This window comes from Danio rerio, chromosome 5, assembly GCF_049306965.1.
Source record: "Danio rerio strain Tuebingen ecotype United States chromosome 5, GRCz12tu, whole genome shotgun sequence".
Classification (NCBI taxonomy): Eukaryota; Metazoa; Chordata; class Actinopteri; order Cypriniformes; family Danionidae; genus Danio; species Danio rerio.
The window spans coordinates 28,291,792-28,306,308 of record NC_133180.1 but is presented as its reverse complement, the minus strand read 5'-3'; the positions used below and the strand labels follow the sequence as shown (position 1 = coordinate 28,306,308).

At 37.4% G+C, this 14,517-nt stretch overlaps 1 protein-coding gene across 8 annotated transcripts in view; it reads right to left on the bottom strand.

The window, feature by feature from the left end:
• Positions 1-14,517, bottom strand: part of zmat4a (zinc finger, matrin-type 4a) — a 259,922-nt gene that overhangs the window by 47,912 nt on the left and 197,493 nt on the right. For all 8 annotated transcript variants that reach the window (XR_012406880.1, XR_012406879.1, XM_073952205.1 and 5 more), the window contains one exon: positions 11,107-11,331. Coding sequence is in view for 6 of the 8 variants with exons in the window: in XM_073952205.1 (XP_073808306.1) it covers positions 11,107-11,331 (225 nt within the window). In the remaining 2 variants the exon portion in view is untranslated. The remainder of the gene's footprint in view (positions 1-11,106; positions 11,332-14,517) is intronic.

The following is a 14,517-nucleotide window of genomic DNA, read 5'->3' as shown; positions in this document are numbered from 1 at the left end:
ACACACACACACACACACACACACACACACACACACACACACACACACACACACACACACACACACACACACACACACACACACACACACACACACACACACACACACACACACACACACACACACACACMMCCACCATAGCCAATTTAGTTCATCCAATTCACTTGTACCAAAGGTCTTTAGGCTGTGGGGTAAACTGGAACACCTGGAGGTAACCCACACGAACATGGGGAGAACAAGCAAACTCCACACAGAAATACCAACTGGCCCAGCGAGTACTCATATCAGCGACCATCTTGCTGTAAGGTGACAATGCTAACCACTGAGCCACCGTGCCGCCAATTGTATATTTTAACAGTAAAAGGAATTGCATAAGGGCAGCAGACGTACTATTAAAATGATGATAACTACATGTCATGTTTAGAAACTTGCTGATCAGCTGTTAAAATAAATCTTCAGTATTTGTTAATGTTCAGCAAGCGCAGCATCTAAACACTGCCCCCTTTTCTCCAGTCTACAGTAAGACAATGCAGGAAAAGCTTTTGATGTTTTCCCTCCTGAAAATCTACAGAGCGCAGAAGTAGCGGCTGGCCCTCCCTTTGTGTACTTTAAATAGAGAGGTGCTGCAACTCAAAGCCGCAGGATGAGAAAACGTGCCGTGCACTCACACATACACACAAACACACACACAGAAACCACACAGACATAGTGCTCAACAGAAAAGCTATGAATATTTCATGATGTTGCAGTCTTCAAAGTGTGACTGCTGCCTCGCTCTCTGATGCTCTGAACATCAGACAACACTCAAAGGATGCCCGGAACAGATATATGCAAAGAAAGAAAAGCCAGAAAAGGCGAGCAGACAGAAGGAGCGAAAAAAACATGGGAAAAGCAGTGAAAGAGAGACAGAGGCAAGTGTTGTAGGTGCTAACGCTTTGTGTGAAAGATGAGCCTGCCACCAACAGCTCTCAGCCCGATGAATTAGGCAGCAAGTTCTCCTGAAACATTTCTGTCTGGGCCAAAAACCACTCTCTCCGTCACTCTCTCTCTCTCTCTGGCTCCGGCAGTTAGGGTGATTTGCCACATCATTACTAATTGATAATCACGTTGGAGAGGAGCCATCAGAGGCGTAGCGACTGCTGTGGTGTCTGCGCTGACATTTGCTGGCTGGAGTAATGACTAGGTGACATTAGTGGGAGACCTTGCAGGGCAGGCAGTGAGAACGAGCAGCCGAGGGGAAAATTACAGACGCTTGGCCTATTCATTTTTCTCTTCTTAACATAGCGAAGATTAGACGTGTGTGAAGTAGCAGCTGTAGTGCAGTACTGTTTATGTAAGTTCAGACAATTCACATGCAGAAATGACATTGTGTGATAAAGAGTGTGTTAGGCAGGCTCCCTAGTGTTTCACAATAATTTTTTGTGATTTTATTTTTGATAATTTCTAGAAATTTGTGAAAAATTTTGCAATATATATATCTCGATCTTACTTTCTCTCAGATTAAACTTCCCGGAGCATTTAACACAATGTACCTCACTCAGAACATGAGTTAGAGCTTCCCCTACCGTAATACACCTAAAACACGGATTGCCGTAAAATTGGTCAATGGCAAGGAAGCATTTTCTCTCAAGTTGCTGTAGAGTTAACTGAAAACATATATCATTTTCGCACACTATAACACCAGCAGTACATGTAATGCGCAAAAAGTGTACTTCAATTTGGTCACGTCCAGCGGCAGTCACCCTTGAACCAATCTCCATCATTGTAAGCTGCTTGCTTTTCTGTCTGTTCCACTGCTATGCTTGTTAGATGTTTGCTCCCACTTTCTGTTGCAGTCTGAAGTGTGTCTAACCTCTCACTCTCATGTAACGTTTGGATGGTGAGGGCGCAGATCAGAGGTCATTTTTCGAAAGGCACTCAAATACATCACATGCACTGCGTATGCAACGTATGTTGATTTTTTTGTTGGATTCAGCGATCACAGGGCGTCTAAAGGGTCTATTTAGGGTTGTCAAAAGTATTGTGTTTGGTACTGCAATTTCAAAAACGTCCATTTCCCTCTTAAATAATTTAATTATATATATAATAATAATTCTTATATATATATATATATATATATATATATATATATATATATATATATATATATATATATATATATATATACATATATAGATATATATCACAGCAGTGAAGAAAATTGATGTTCCCAATTGATTGTCGACTGTCAAACATGCATATAGACATTTACATTGTAGCGCACATAGCTATTATTTCAAAATATTTAATTAATTTGTTTTTTTTTAACTATTTTACTGATGTGTGTTTACTTTTAGACATTTTGTCTTATGTATAAGGGAATCAGAACAAGACAGAAAATAACCTGTTAATTAATGATGATATTATTTGATGTAAAAATTTTCCTAAAATTTTAATAATTAAGAAAGTTTATAACCCATTTAAATAACTCAGGGTTGAAAAGTTGTATCAAAGTTTAAATGGTAAACAAATAGAACAAACAAATGAATACCATCACTTACAATTAAATTTTTACGACTCGTTTAAGTCACAACATAAAATAGAGATTAAACCCCGAAATATATGTAATGCAAATTATTCATTTTACACAAAACTAATATACAATATACAATATAATATACAATATTTATACAATATTATAAATTTTTTATAACAATATTATAACATTATTATAACAACAACCCAACATAGGCTCAATATTATAACAATATTATAACAACAACCCAACATAGGCTCATTCTAAAAACATAGTCCTATATACGTTTCTGGAGACCACAAATTATATAGCCAGAGGTATGTATGGGTGCATTTCATTTTTTTAAACGAGCGATACAGGGCAGTATGATGCCATTCCTTTTCGCGCTTACTAGCTGACCTCTAACCTCCATGTGGAAGACTTTCCCGCTGTAAAGTTTGTCTTGTTAGCTCGGCGACGGGGTTCGAGTCTGGTGAAGACAAAAACAGAATCCAACAGAATTTACGTGAGAACAGCAGGCGCAAATGGCAATAGCGAGAGAAATTTGAGATCTTAAAAAGCATACACAGCGGCCTGTTGCAACAATCAGTCAAAGCAACAAACAAATGTGAAGAGATAATAAAGAAAATAATGAGCTTATATAATCACAGCTACATGATGTAAGAGATACAAAACAAACCCAAAAGGTTAGACCATCAACCAGATTGTAAGTCTGGACATGAGGACTCCTGAGTAATAAAACAGTGACCTCCCTAGCAAACACAAAACCCCTAATATACACATATAAGCAAGTAATAATTAGTATGGGGTTGTCCAATCAGGATCTGTCACATTCTCCAATGAGGTCTAAAGCAGACTTTGAAGCACAAAGTGTTACAACCATCCCAGCTCATCCACACTGCAAAGTGTAGGGTATTACCAAGAGACTGCATGTCAATGAATGGAGGATGTGTGAAGGTTTCTTAAAAACCATTCAGGCATTTGAAGTAATCTGTTCACTATGTGATCTTGGGAAATGCGAATAATTTCGCTCCTCGAGGGAAGTAAAAAATCTCCGGTTGATTTTCTCTTTCACCACCCAGCCTAATTGTTTTCTGTTTTAATCTTGCACTGACAGAGCCAGAGTAATAGTCACTATGAGCCTGGCCAAGTCTCCAGTGAGTCTTCCATTAACAAGGATGCTCTGAATCCACCATCCATCACTTTAAGCTGGGGATAACCTTCAGTCCAAACAAACTAAACCCAACCTCACAGAACCAATCTCTCCAAAGCTTTGAAGCAGATCGAGTCTTTTTAGCTCTAATCAGTGGAAACATGCCACATTATTTAACACTACTAGGTGGTGACCGCTGGACTCTTCCCTGCTTAGCAAAAATCACATTTATTTGTAATTGTTGTGGACATAATGTGAGCCGTGAGACACCGGGAGATCTCACTCTTCATCCGTCAGAAATTAATAGCCTGTATTAAAGTCTCTGGACGCACAAACCTATTGCTTTTATTCTTTCGGAGCCCAGGCGGGAAAGCAGGCGAGCAAAGTAAAAGACACACTGAGAGGAAGTTTTATTGTATTATGTGAGCGGTTTCATTAATCTGTGGAGAAAGTGAGCCCCACGGCACCAGCTATTGCTCTGAGCTGGGAATAGACTTCAATAAAAAGCATTGTGAAATATAACATGAGCAACAGAGGTCAGTCTTTGTGACCTCACAGTTTGGCATTGAGCTCTCCTTCTTTTGAGTAACAAAGAGGTCATATGAAACACTCATACAGCTCTAAATTCCTTCTTCAAAAGAAGTACAGTTATTTCAGAAGACATCACACAGCATCTAAGGAAAAGAAGCTGTCTGTGACATTTTTGTGCTGCATGATGATATAGACAAGTCTTCTTTTTTAAATCTGTAATATTATCAGTACCTGAATGGGAGACCACATGGGAAAACTAGGTTGCTTTTGGAGGTGGTGTTAGAGAGGCCAGCAGGGGGCGCTTAACCTGTAGTCTGTGTGAGTTCTAATGCCACAGTACAGTGAAGGGGACACTATACTGTCAGTGAGCACTATACTGCCAGATGTAATGCCGAGGTTCTGGCTCTCTGTGGTAAAAAAAAAATCCCATGGCACTTCTCGAAAAGAGTAGGCGTGGAACCCCAGTGTCCTGGGCAAAACCATCATGGCCTCCCAATCGTCCAAATCTACCGAATTGGCTCTATTATTGTCTCTCCACTCCACTCCACCAATAGCTGGTGTGCAGTAAACACAATGACGCCATTGTCCTTTGGCTGCCATCGCTTCATCCGCACACTGATGGTGGTATGGAGAGACTCGTCCTCATGATTGTGAAGTGCTTTGGGTGTATGGCCATACACATAAAAGCGCCATATAAATACACATTTTACCATATAAATACAAATTCAATACACAAAAAAACAATATATTACCATAGTAAATCCTCAAAATCTTTTTAATATTAAACCCCCAAAAGTCTCTCAATTATTCGAAGCAAAGAAACATTATAACATACAATTAAGTATAGAATGCACAAAACATACTACATCTAGATCAGTGGTCCTCAACCACCAGGCTGCGCACCGATTCTGTGAATCAGTCCAAGTCTGTGAATCAATTGCTATCGGGACGCAAAAGAAATTATTCATTATTTCTGTTTTATTTATTATCTGAGTCCGAATTATATATATAATATAATTTTATATATATATAATATAATTATATATATATAATATAATTTTATATATATATAATATAATTATAATATAAATTTATATATAAATATTAGGGATGTAACGGTATTGTAAATACCGTCATACCGCAATATTATTTTTTTTCGATATTACCGAAGTCGCATGACTCGGTAAAACTATAGGTCTTCTGAGAAAATTTGCTCAGGCGAATGAAGCGAACGGGAGGTAGCGAAAACTACAACTCCCATCAGCCCATGCTTGACCATCATCCCTTGCAGTCTGTTGTCGCTACAGATCCAGTTATGCGGAAATGGAGTGTGCTGCTAGAAGCGGGGATGAAAAGAGCTGGAAAAGTCTAAGGCCCCGTTTACACTAATGCGTTTTAGTTTGAAAACGCATAAGTTTTGCTACGGTTACACCAACCGTCCACACTACGCCGGAGTTCTCGAGCGCCGAAAACGGAGCGTTTCGAAAACGCTGGAGAGGCCGTTTTCATTCTGATTCGCCTCTCTGATTGGGGCTTTTCCTGAATATTAAGTAGCCTAACACGCACAGTCCAGTCCTGCATTCTCCGTGTAAGTTCAGACTTCGCAAGTTTGATCAAGGCTGCAGTCTCTTCTTCTCAGTTTGATATGGAAAAACAGACTATACTGAGGACACGGGTAAATCTTCAAAGGGAACAGTGCACTTTATAACTTCATTCACATCACCCTGTCTTCGTTATTTCACTTTCTCAACAATAAAATGTAAACATGATTTAAGGAACTGCCTATTTTCATTTTAATATTAGCAACTTAGACAGCAGACATGTTGAGGCGTCTTGCTGCATATATGAGCGTCATCTTCACTGTGTGGATATTTATAACAAAACGGAGCCGATAACAACTGCCTCCTTTCAATTTCAGTGAAAATACGAAACACAGCCTCTCTTTTGCTGAGTATCAGTTTTAAGAATCGATAATGGCCATTTTAAAAGTATAACATACAATAAGTTTATACATTATAGGAAATAAAGGCAAGCGATCAGTCAATATACAGAATGTACGTGCTTACATTAATCATTAACTTATCTTTGCGCTCAGCCAAAACACGTTACCTGAGAACAAGTAATAGATTCCAATGCCCAAAGTCAGGGAATATGTCGTTAGATAAAGACAACAAGATGAATGAAATATCACGTTTAATAAATATAGTGAGATTAGATCCAGCGGGAGATGCTTGATGAGAAGTCCGACTAGCAGAGCTCTCATCTGGGTAGATGGGCTGAGTGTGATTAAATGTTGAATGTGATGAGTTTTCAACAATACTAAATTGAAACTTTATTTTTTTACATGGTTTAATCATTTTTTGTTATTAAAATTGAAGTTCCTGTTTCAAAGCTTACAGATAGATGGCTAATTTGTATGTCATTGACACTTTTGGCACTTTTTTGGAGTATTTTCATAAGTTTTGTTTTTTCCTGTAAATGATTCAATAAATACCGCACCGTGACATTCATACCGAGGTATTACCGTACCGTGAAATTCTGATACTGTTACATCCCTATTAAATATAAATTTATATATATATATATATATATATATATATATATATATATATATATATATATATATATATATATATATATATATATATATATATATATATATATATATATATATAATTATCATCTGACAAGAATTAACTGATAAGCTTTAACTTGTATGGAATATGCACATTTAGATGACTGAGATTGAGATTATCTAATTATCTCAGACAAACACAGAACACTCAAACACTGCAGTGCTTTGGAATTACTTTTCATAAATAAAGCTTGTATCAGAGTGGCAGCAATGTTTTGCTGTCCTCGGTATGCGGTGATAAAAAGGTTGAGGACCACTGATTTAGATCACTGACAAATTCTGTATAGATTTTTTTTTTTTTTTGCAATCGATTTTACTTCGGGCTAAAAGACAACTGTATGAATTTATTTGGTAATGCAAAAACATTAACATTACTTTTATCATCAATGTCCACTATGGCTGGTCTAGAAAAAAAGTGATTCATATCGGCTTTTTCAGTTGTCAGAGCACATTGTTTCAAAACATTACATAACATTGTCTACTATGTCTATAGTGACTTAGCCTTGTTTTAAGGTTGGGTGACATGACTAAACATAACTGACAAAAATGTTTCTACCATTCAGGATCTAGCTATATTTACTATTTTATTTCACTTTTAATAAAGAAGCTTTTCTGTTTACACACATTTAAATACTGCTGCACTTCATTTTAAGGTAATGTAAGTAATTTTACTATTAAATTAAGCTGCTTTTTTGTGTTGATTGGTATTAGTTGTCACTGTGTGCTCCTGACTGTGTCCTGTAATATGACGACCATAATTGTCAATTTAGAGTGTTTTCACACTTGGATCATAGGAAGCGTTTGTTGAAAACCTGACACATTTTTTCCACCTGTAGTTTAATGAAATCATGTTTAATTCCAAACCAAAACAATCAGTCTGAGACTGGCTGAACAAGGTATTCATAGCGTGACTGAAAGCAGTTTGGGTGAACTTCTCTGAAGGAGTTCAGTTTAGGTGAGCAATCTGACCCAACAAATCAATGAACCAAGCGGGATCATAATTCTTAAAAAGAAATGGGTTACATAAAAAGTGTCAGTGTCTGATTCTATGAGTGTGCACATTTATTTACAGTTACAAACTAAAGGGCACCTCCTCCTAAAGGGTGATTGCTCTTCTCCATAACTGGTGAAAGAATTCTCCCCCAAATTTACTTTTGTATTTGGTATTGGAAAAATCAAGCATTAAAATGTTATGTACTAAGCAGCAGTTCACATATAAAAAAAGCACACTAAAAGCACATGAAAAGTCACACTTTCTTCCTTTTCAATGCGCCTTGTGCTCATGCTCCTATGTTATCTGTTGTTGCTAAGTGAGCATCACTTGTTTTCTCAGAAGATGACAAACCAAAAAACATTGCTGCAGCTCTGACGCAAGTTTAATTTATGGAAAAAAGTACAAAGCACTGCAGTGTTAGGGTGTTCAGTGTTTGTCTAAAGTAATTAGAATTACTGTAATGTGTATATTCCATACAACAGATGAAGCTGATCCATCTGTTTTATCATGCAACTCATGGTGCACTTGAGGCATTCTGAAAAGTTGAGGTGTTTTCAATTAAGTGCGCCTGGAATACACAAGCACGTCACACAGCTTGCGCACCAATTGTGCATCACTCCAAATATGCATGTGGAAATTACACACATCCATAGGACATAACAAATTTGTGCATGCACATGACACAATCTGTGAACAGTACCGAATGCAACTGCTCTGCCTGCAGACCTCTGCAAGTCATTTTAAGTTTCACATCGCTGATTGGTGATAACCATGAAGCAGGACTCACTGGTTATAGAGTCATATACAGAGTGGGCCATTTATATGGATACACCTTAATACATTTATTGGGAATTTCACAAGAAAAACAATAGTGTGCTTGGTTTACATGTAACTTTATTCTTTCATTAATTACTTACAAACCCCCCTCACACATACTTATGTGCCACAAACAGGACGTTAATATCACTAACCATTCCCATTTTATTAAAGTGTATTCATATAGACGGCCACCCTGTAGAATTGAATAACATGCTACTAAAAGTCAGGATATTGAAGTTGATATCTGTTATTTTTAATACAAAATATGACAGTATTTTGTTCAAAGTTGCCAATGAAATTCATTACCTATAAGCTAAAAGCCAGAGCAGAACTGTAGCACATTAATGATCAACAATACACTGGTGTTTCAAAACTGATTGAATCTACTTTTTGAATGAATCAAGTGAACCAATGATTCAGCAGACCATTCATGTAAAAAAACTCTTTACTTCATTGCTGAATTAATTATTCATTTGAAAGAATCAAATGAATTAACTCTTTCACTCGTGAGTTTGAAATAATCCAGCTAAGCCTCCTGCATGAGTTTTTTTTCTTTTTTTTTGTGACTGTACTTACAATCCATAGTATTCTAAAGTGCCCATCTAAAGCTTATCACATGACCCACCAGCCCCAATGATCTATGTATATGTCATATTTTATTTCTTTTTGCCTTTTTCTGTAAATATTGACAAATGTTTTATTTATATTGGGAAATTTCTGATACTCCTATTCTGAAATACTGTATGGGAAAGAACATATATTTTTTTTACTTTTAAACAGCTTGATAATGATCTTATTTATTGTTATATAACGGGTAATTGGCACCGCCATTGTTGTTAGAATGCATACAGCTGCAAGCAACGTTAAAGTAAGTGAAGTATTTATATTATTTATAAAATCATGTGTTAATTGTATCTTTTACTAGATGAAATACAGCTGAGGATATTGATGTGAGTATCCTCAGCTGTATCCCATCTAGACTTCACCATCTTCTACAGGGCAATGAAGTCCAGATGGGATACAGCTGAGGATACTCGATTCATTCATTCATTTTCTTGTCGGCTTAGTTCCTTTATTAATGCCGGGTTGCCAAAGCGGAATGAACCACCAACTTATCCAGCAAGTTTTTTACAAAGCGGATGCCCTTCCAGCCGCAACCCATCTCTGGGAAACATCCACACACACCCTATGGACAATTTAGCCTACCTAATTCACCTGTACCGCATGTCTTTGGACTGTGGGGGAAACCGGAGCACCCGGAGAAAAACCCACGCGAACGCAGGGAGAACATGCAAACTACACACAGAAACGCCAACTGAGCCGAGGCTTGAACCAGCGACACAGTGACCTTCTTGCTGTGAAGCGACAGCACTACCTACTGCGCCACTGCTACACATGATACTCGCGTCAATATAGCACATTATTATATTTATATTATATTATATTATATTTTTGTGACACTGTACAACAAATAATATTTTTACATCACCATCAGGGTTAGGTTTAGGGTTGAGGTAGGGATAGACGCTAATAAAATACAATTAATGTGTAAACATTAAATGGTATATTTTGCTTGAAGTTAAGTGTATTTGAATGTCTGAAACCTAAAATAAATGTTGTTTGTTTGAAAGAGTGGTTAAATTGCGATTTATGACAAGCGCTGGGCACCTCTTTCTGTGCCTCAGCATGTGCCAGTAGATTTAAATTTTAGCAGTTGATGACATGTGCTCTGAACGTTCTAATCACACTGGTGTGATCGTATGCTTCAGGGACAGGCCAAGGCTAATCACACCAGTGTGATTGTACGTGTAAAAGGGGTAATGATGTTCTCAATATATTTTTAAAAGATTATTGCTTCAAACATATATGTATATTTTGTTGACATCATTATATCCAATTTAATATATTTTTAATATTTCATATTTTCGTATTATTATTTTATCCTCATATCATTTTTTTTTACAAAAATAGAATAATATTTTAAAGAATGTTGGTAACCAAACATTCCCCAATTCAAAATAAATGGTTTATATTAATATGTCTAAATATGAATGTGGATGCAACTCATGAGTCAGATTTGCATTAAAGAATGACAGCATTTCTGTTTGTGTTTGTGTGTGTGTGTGTACAACAGCTTGTGCAAAAGGGAAAACACTATTTTTGCATGTATTCATCCCATTTCCTATAAACCCTTATTATCATATAATGGAATCACACTTAGAAGATTCAAGTCTAATTATACGACACACAGTGTGTACTTTCACACAACCAGTTCATTTCTAGGCAGCCGCACTGACCATTATCATCAACATTCTCATTTCCACCAAAGGCCTGCAGGACACTACCGCATTACACATCTTTTTTCGCTCACTTCAGTGTCTCAGCATTCTAATGAACCAATGGCAAAACTAATCATGTAACTATAAACAGCTTTTAAAAGAGGCTTGAAGAGTTTGTACCTTTCATTTCTCCCATGTCTAAAGTCTTCCCTAGCTGTTCCAGCAGATCTGCCCGTGCTGCATTCTTCTTGTGCTTTTTGCCATCGTAGTGTTGCTGTGCCATTCCAGGGTTGTTGAACCACGCATTACAGAGCTGACAGTAGCGGTCAGAGTCCCGGTGCTGACGGGCCGAGCTCACAGGTGAGACTTCTGACGAGGCCGTTTTCACAGGACTAGGTGGCACCTCTGAGGAAACAACAACAACAGAGCAGATGATTTATTCTATATAATAATAGACTTACTGTATATATGATAAACTGTATAATGGAATAATAATTTTGTGCTGTTTACGGCATATCTTTAGGACTTCGGAATTGTGAGCAACAGTAAAATATACTGAGAAACTTTGTTTGGAAAGTCTGCAAAAGTTTGGCAACCAGGGACAAGATGATAAATTCTGCATATTGCTATGAAAAACTTTAAGTGATAGCAGAGATCCTGCGCTCTGTGGGATGCATCCTTAAATATTAGGTTGAGAGATTCACGGCTGGTCGCAGGAGATGACTTTCTTTATCTTCTTTTTGTCAGATACACACTGATAGAACTTACCAGTCATAAATATTTATATCTGGACACAAAACTACATTTCATAGTATTTTTATTTGAAATGAATTGACACCTTGGAATTATTTGACTTAATTTGGCATTTTTCTCAAAATTAAGTTAGTCACATAACTGTGACAACATATTAAGATTATTGTGATGCTTATTTTCTTTAAGTTGTGTAAATGAAACTTATATACACAGCTCTCTCTCTCTCTCTCTCTCTCTCTCTTTTTCTTTCTCTCTCTCTCTCTCTCTCTCTCTCTCTCTCTCTCTCTCTATATATATATATATATATATATATATATATATATATATATATATATATATATGTATATATACATACACTCAGCAGTCACTTTATTAGGTACACCAGTCCAACTGTTCATTAACGCAAATTTGTAATCAGATAATCACATGGCAGCAACTCCATGCATTTAGGCATGTAGACATGGTCAAGACGGTCTGCTGCAGTTCAAACTGAGAATCAGAATGGGGATAGAAAGGCAACACAACAGTACCTCAAATGAACACTCGTTACATCCGAGGTATGCAGATGAGCATCTCTGAACGCACAACAAGTCAAACCTTGAGGCGAATGGGCTACAGTAGCAGAAGACCACACCGGGTGCCACTGCTGTCAGCTAAGAAAAGGGAACTGAGACTACAATTCGCACAGGCTCACCAAAATTGGACAATAAAACATTGGAAAAATGTTGCCTGGTCTAATGAGTCTTGATTTCTGCTGTGACATTCGAATGGTAGGGTCAGAATTTGGCATCAACAGCATACAAGCATTTACCTATCCACCAAGGCTGGTGGTGGTGGTGGTGTAAGGGTGTGGTTGGATATTTTATTGGCAATTGGTACCAACTGAGCATTGTGTCAATGTCACAGTGTTGTAAATGGCCTCCACAGTTACCAGATCCGAATTCAATAGAGCACCATTGGGATGTGGTGGAATAGGATATTCGCATCATGGATGTGCAGCTGACAAATCTGCAGCAACCGCATGATGCTATCATGTTAATATGGACCAAAATATATGAGAAATATTTCCAGTACCTTGTTGAATCTATGGCTACGTTCACACTGCAGCCAAATGTGGCCTGAATCTGATTTTTTTGCCCACATGTGACTCAGGCAATGACAGTGTTAACAGCCCAAACCGCAGGAAATCTGATCTTTTCAGGTCAGATCTGTGACACTTTCATATGTAGTCTTAAATCAGACACAGATCTGATGTTTTGCAATGCGACCGCAGTGTAAACGGTTATGATAGATTTCATGTGACTTTTACATAATCTTTGCGAGACATGCGTCATCATTCTGTGCTGCAAACATCATCTACTCCTCAGCAGCATTGTAGAATAGCACACATGCTGATTACTTTACCACAGAAAGTTGGTTGCTTTTTTTTAAAGATTTTGGAGCCAAACTGGTGCTTGTTAACAATTGAGGCATGGGTTGATCAGGAAGCTAAAGAGTGTCGTGCGTGTTGCAGATAGGGGATCTGTGTGCAAAGGAGAAAGAACTTTCTCTCAGAGAGAAAAAAGGGCAGGTGCTCGAGCACCCAAACCCCCCTTCTGTACGTGTCTGCTGTTTATAACAAAGTAAAATTAAATAACTCTGCAAATGTACATAAAACAACTCTGCCTTTACAGTTTAGTTTGCGGCTGCTCATTAACCCTTGATGAGTTAACTACACTGGTGGTCAGAGCACCACGTGCCGCGGTTGTCATAAATCACAAATGATCAGGGTTTTTACAAGTGACTTTTTTTAGATTTAAAATGCCGAAATACAAATTAAAATCAAATTAAATCACTTTTATTGTCACACCATTAGCAGCACGTGTGCTATGATGAGTGAAAAGCTTAGGTGCTGGCTCCAGACAGTACAAAATACAAATAGTGCAAATACAGACAGTGCAAAATACAGACGGTGCAAGTACAGACGGTGCAAAATACAGACAGTGCAAATACAACGACTATGTAAAATTGACAGCGATATGTACAGTGAATAGGTGTCCACATAGTTGTAGGATGTATTGTTTCAAGTATGGATTGGTTAAAGTGCAGTGCATGCTATATAGTAATGGTGTGCAGTGAGGGGTATGGAAGGCAGTGAGGGGTATGGAAGATAAATATATAGTAGTAGCAGAGCAACCCTTTACAGTTAATAAAATACACCACGCTTGTCTGTGAAAAGGGTAATAATAATATAAGCATGATCTGACAACGTGCTTACTTCATACAGTATCACGTGTGCATAATTAGACATTCTGTGCCGTCCGTAATTGTACTTTTGCGCATGTGGGTCAGTTTAGGACCATGATCTGTTCACACTGCAAATCTGATATTAACCACATTTACAAGAGCAGTGTGAACAGACATGCAAAAACATCAGATCAGAGAAAAAAATAAGATTTGAGCACTAAGCCTCCCAGTGAGTAGCTTATGTCATGAAGGATTAGGGCAGTTCTGAAGGTAAAAGTGGGTCCAACCTGGTACTGGTAAGGTGTACCTAATAAAGCATATACAGTCAAGCCTGAAATAATTGTACCCCTTAAGTATGAATACTTCAAGCTTTTCTGTATGGGATATGAATGATTTCGAGCTTGACTGTATATAAACCACATATATATATAGTCATCTTGAAAAAAACCTATAAAAACATGAAATGAAAATGTGAAATGTGATTGGCAAGAAGAATCATTTTGATTTCTGAAACATTATGTGATGTGAAACTAAAAATTCAGCTTTGTCGTCACAGGGATAAGTTACACATTTTAGAACATAAATATAAACTTTTAATGATATTTCATGATA